The following is a 5,669-nucleotide window of genomic DNA, read 5'->3' as shown; positions in this document are numbered from 1 at the left end:
ATGACAGTTCAACAGAAACGATTTTTTTGTTTTAATTAATTCATAAATTAATTGCAGAAACAACATATAAGCACAAAGGAACATGTTTCCCTTTTTCGTACCCAGTTTTGCCTTATATTTTAATTTACATTCGGATAGGTTGGTTTGAAATGGTGGATGGTGGAAATGCAGTCATGTGATGAACGCCGACACCGCCCCTTTCGCGGTTCTGCACCCAGGTCCGCTCAATCTGTATATAAATGGTCAGCGGACGGGTGCGTTTGGTTATTTTGAGCGTTGACTTTGAATCATGTCAGGCAGAGGGAAGGGTGGTAAGGGACTTGGCAAAGGTGGAGCGAAGCGTCACCGTAAAGTGCTCCGCGATAACATCCAGGGTGTAACTAAACCAGCTATTCGTCGCCTGGCTCGCCGTGGGGGTGTCAAACGAATTTCGGGTTTGATCTATGAGGAGGTCCGCGGAGTTTTGAAAGTCTTTCTCGAGAATGTCATCAGGGACTCGGTCACCTACACGGAACACGCCAAGCGCAAGACGGTGACGGCTATGGACGTGGTGTACGCGCTGAAACGCCAGGGACGCACCCTCTATGGGTTCGGTGGTTGAAGATAGTTGAGAAATAACCGTGATTTACAAACCAAAGGTTCTTTTAAGAGCCACCAAAATATTTGAAAGGTGTATAACTGGTTATTTACGAGTAGGGGATGCGATGCATAATGTTTAATATTGTAACATTTGGAATAGCCCATTGTGGGTGGCTTTGAGAAGTTTGATTTCTTTAGATTTACTTTCAATGAGTTTTCGCCCATTAACGTTAATGGGCAGAAAAACCCCAGCTGGCCTGAAGCAGGTTTTAACTGGTTCTCTTCTTGCAGTATCAGCACCACATCGTCTCCAGCAACATCAAGGGGTGCAGGGTTACACTTGAGTGCGATCGGATAAAATTGTACCAAAGCTTTGACACGAGTCATGATCGGAGATGTGTTTGTCTTCTGCAGGTCTTTAATTAATTAGATTATTTCCACATTTTTTTTTTAATAAGGACCTTCTCTCTCGTGTGAACGCAGAAGGTCCCATGGCACCGTTCGACAAAGAGCAGGAGTTTTCTGGTGTCCTGGCAAACTCGATTCTTCAAACAGCACTTTCAAAACCCGATTAACTCCTCCATTATCTCATTGTCGTCTGTGAGACCTTTGATGTGACGTTGGCTGCTGTGTTTACAAGAATGCATTTCAAAATAGGCACTTTGGGACATCCTGAGAAAGTGAAAGGTGTGTGTATAACAACTCGCATTTACATAACCAAAAGCAAAATCTGAAATAAAAACAGAAAATGCTGGAAATAATCAGTAGATCAGGCAGCATCTGTAGAGAGAAACAGTTAACATTTCAGATCGGTGATCCTTCATAAGAACTGAAAAAAGTTAGAGATGTAACAGGATTTTAAGCAAGTGTGGGGCAGGGAAGGAGAGGCGGAAAGAAAAAAAGGGAATGTTTGTGATAGGCTGGAAGGCAAGAGAGATTAAAAGACAAAAGTGGATGGTAATGGGACAAGTTAAGAAACAAAAGATGAATCTAGTTGAGGTGTAAATGGCAATGGCAGAATCATCAACAGCTGTCATGTGAGAATTATTTTAGACACTTTACAGCCTTCTGGACTCTACACTGAGTTCAACAATTTCTGACCATAACCTCTGCCCCTATTTTTTCACATGGCAGCTGCCGATCATTCTGCCATTGCCATTCACACCCCATCTAGAGTCATCTTTGGTTCCTTTACTTGTCCCATTACCATCTCCTTTTGCCTTGCACCATCATATCTTTTGCCATTTAATATCTCCTACTTTCCATCCTATCACAGACCTTCCCTTTTGTTATTTCCTCCCCTCCCCCCTTTCCTCTCTTAAAAATCTGTTTTAGTGATGTTGATTGAGGGATAAATATTGGCCCAGGACACTGGGGAGAACTCCCCTGCTCTTCTTGGAAATAGTGCCTGTGATCTTTTACATCCACCTGAGAGAGCAGACAGGGCCTCACTTTAATGTCTCATCTGAAAGACAACACCTCTGACAGTGCAGCACTCCCTCAGTACTGCACTGCAGCATCAGCCTAGATTTATGTGATCAAGTTTCTGGAGTGGGATTTGAATCACAACCTTCATGACTCAGAGACAAGTGTGCTACCCACTGAGCTATAGCTGACATAAGAACAGCTTGCATTTATATAAGGACATAAGATGTAAGAGCAGGAGTAGGCCATATGGCCCCTCGAGCCTGCTCTGCATTCAGTAATACCATGGCTGATCATCGACCTCTATTGCCTTTAACTTAGAGAAACATCCCAGGCCCTTCAGATGCCAGATTATTGCTACTTTGAAAAAGAAAGTGACTGTTTAACCCTGTCTTCTCTCTCCAGGCACTAGCAGAACTGCTGAATAAGCCCAGTATTTTCTACCTAAGGTGTTTTCCTCTCCCTGTTACATAATGTCCCTTCAACCTTCTTGAAAAAACCTTTTTATTCTTCACCATGCCCCTTGATCTACCTCACCCTTGTGTGTGTCAGCTGTGGCTCAGTGGGTAGCACTCTTGCCTCAGAGTCAGAAGGTTGTGGGTTCAAGTTCCACGCCATGAGACGTCAACACAAAAATCCAGGCTGACACTTTAGTGCAGTACTGAGGGAGCGCTGCACTGTCGGAGGTGCTATCTTTGCGATGAGATGTTAAACCAAGGCCCTGTCTGCTCTCTCGGATGGGTGTAAAAGATCCCATGGCCACTATTTTGAAGAAGAGCAGGTGAGTCCTGGCCAATATTGAGCCTTCAATCAACATCGCTAAAACAGATTATCTGGTCATTATCACATTGCTGTTTGCGGGAGCTTGCTGTGCGCAAATTGGTTGCCGCGTTTCCTACATTACAACAGTGACTCCACTTCAAAAGTACTTCATTGTCTGTAAAGTGCTTTGGGGCACCCTGAGGATGTGATCGGTGCTATATAAATGCAAGTCTTTCTTCTTAACATTTGACTAGCGAGGAAATGTTGAGACATTAGTCTACCTACTCTCGGTTTTCAGGAATCTTGAAATTTCAAACAAGCGATTCAGAAAAATGACAAAGAAAAACAATGCAGCATAACTGTAGGTTCCAATTGTACTTTCATGAACTAAACATATGATGGAGAAAATTATCTCAATGGGTTGATTTGTAAAATAAAAAAGCACATTTTAAGAATGGACCCATTTCATGCTGGAGGATGTTTGAAAATTTGAACAAAAAAGGTTATTTTCCCGTGATTATAAGTCAATAATCTTGCAGCAGTGCCCAATATTCCAAACTCACTTTTTAAAGGAATATTCCCACATTAAGATTATATTGTCCCTGTAAAATTTCATAGAGTAGTAGGTTAAAGATGATTCACTGGAAGAAATCAGTACCAGATTTGGAACCAAGTACCATAAATTATGATTTATTTTAGTTATGATTTTAATTATTAGACATTGGGAAGTTCTCTGACAACATCCCGGCTGTCGTGCTGAAGACTTGTGCTCTAGAACTAGTCACGCCTCTAGCCATGCTGTTCCAGTACAGCTAAAACACTGGCATCGATCCGACAATGTGGAAAACTGCCCAGGTGTGTCCTGTCCACAAAGTGCAGGACAAATTAAACCTGGCCAATTAGTGCCCCATCAGTCTACTCTCAATCATCAGCAAAGTGATGGAAGGTGTAATCGACAGTGCTATCAAGTGGCACTCACCAATAATGTGCTCACTGATGCCCAGTTTGGATTCCACCAAGACCACTCGGCCGGTGACCAGAGTCGGGGACCTGCTCGATGGCGGAGGAGCTGGCGCAGCGCCTGTCTTGGGCCAACATCGGGCTCGTGGCCAAAGCCATCGAGTCGCTGAAAGTGGCACTGGGCCCAGACTCCACTAGGCGTATCGAAGAGGCTCAAGCATGAGGGGCAATCCCGTCCGAACTGACCTCCGTTCGGACGGAATTCCTCATCGGCGCCCGGCCCCAAAACCCCTCTCGGGAGCCGCGCCTCACAACTTGAGCCATCTCGGGGAAATGGCCTCTCTGCCTTTTAGCTCCGCGCGGAGGGGTTTCTTGTACAGGCTGCTCCTGCACACTCTCCACTTTGCCATCTTCGTCTGCCATCTGGACACGCCTTGGCGTGCCATCTAGCCATCCAGCGGAGGCGGAGGTACCCAATGGGGGGCTCTCTAAGGGGGAAGTCCTCCCTTTATCTATTGGGGACTTGGCCTGGAGGGTGTTACATGGAGCAGTCCTGTGCAATAAGCTTTTAAACAGCTTCACGGACTCCCAGGCTGCCTGCCTTTTCTGTGGCCGAGAGGAGTCCGTGTTCCACGTTTATACCGAATGTGAGAGGTTGCAGCCTCTGTTCCACTATTTGAAGGGGCTGCTCCTCGATTTCTGGCTGCACTTCAGTCTCACGCTCCTGATCTTTGGTCACCCTTTGGCAGGAGGGAGCGGGCGGATCAGAGGACCTCGTAGGACTGCTCCTGTGCCTGACGAAGGTAACCATAAACAGGTCCAGGCAGCGGGTGGTCGAGGGGGTCGGGCGCTGGAGATGGAGCATGCAGTGTCCGCCGGCACGCTCAAGGCCTTCTGCGACTGGTGGGTGCCGCGGGAACTGGAGTGCATCATCACTCCTGGCCAATGCAGTTTTAATTAAATTTGTTAAGATTTATTTAAATTTTTATTAATTTACAGTTAATTTGTTCAATCAAAAAGAGCAAGACCACTCGGCTGCCGACCTCATTACAGCCTTGGTCCAAACATGGACAAAAGGAGCTGAATTCCAGAGGTGAGGTGAGAGTGACTGCCCTTGACATCAAGGCAGTATTTGACCGAGTGTGGCATCAAGGAGCCCTAGTAAAACTGAAGTCAACGGGAACCAGGGGGGAAAACTCTCCACCGGCTGGAGTCATACCTAGCACAAAGGAAGATGGTTGTGGTGGTTGAAGGTCAATCATCACAGCTCCAGGACATTGCTGCAGGAGTTCCTCAGGGCAGTGTCCTCGGCCCAACCATCTTCAGCTGCTTCATCAATGACCTTCCCTCCAACATAAGGTCAGAAGTGGCGATGTTCGCTGATGATTGCACAGTGTTCAGTGCCATTCGCAACCCCTCAGATAATAAAGCAGTCCATGCCCACGTGCAACAAGAGCTGAACAACGTTCAAGCATGGGTTGATAAGTGGCAGGTAACATTCGAGCCACAGAACTGCTGGGCAATGATCTCCAAAAAGCGAGCGTCTAAACACCACCCCTTGACATTCAATGGCATTACCATTACCGAATCCCCCACCATCAACATCCTGGGGCCACCATTGACCAGAAACTTAACTGGACCAGTCACATAAATTCTGTGGCAACAAGAGCAGGAGTGTGATGGAATACTCTCCACTTGCCTGGATGAGTTCAGCTCCAACAACACTCAAGAAGTTCGAAACCATCCAGGACAAAGCAGCCGCTTGATTGGCAACCCCTCTACCACCTTAAACATCCGCTCCCTCCGCCACCGGCACACCGTGGCTGCAGTGTGTACCATCTACAAGATGCGCTGCAGCAACTCGCCAAGGCTTCATCTGCAGCACCTCCCAAACCTCTACCGCCTAGAAGGACAAGGGCAGCAGGCGCATGGGAACACCACCA

The 5,669-nt window shown here is 46.6% G+C and overlaps 1 protein-coding gene across 1 annotated transcript; it reads left to right on the top strand.

Moving 5' to 3' along the window:
• The first annotated feature begins 282 nt into the window (after nt 1-282).
• LOC147096602 (histone H4-like) lies at nt 283-790 on the top strand. The gene has a single exon (XM_085974142.1). The coding sequence runs from the start codon at nt 290-292 to the stop codon at nt 599-601; it is 312 nt and encodes a 103-aa protein (XP_085830268.1). The 5' UTR covers nt 283-289; the 3' UTR covers nt 602-790.
• The last annotated feature ends 4,879 nt before the right edge of the window (nt 791-5,669 follow it).

The sequence above is a fragment of the Somniosus microcephalus genome, unplaced genomic scaffold (assembly GCF_052327205.1).
Source record: "Somniosus microcephalus isolate GS21.2 unplaced genomic scaffold, FLI_Smic_1.0 unresolved_chr1, whole genome shotgun sequence".
NCBI lineage: Eukaryota > Metazoa > Chordata > Chondrichthyes > Squaliformes > Somniosidae > Somniosus > Somniosus microcephalus.
This window is presented reverse-complemented; position numbering and strand designations above follow the sequence as displayed.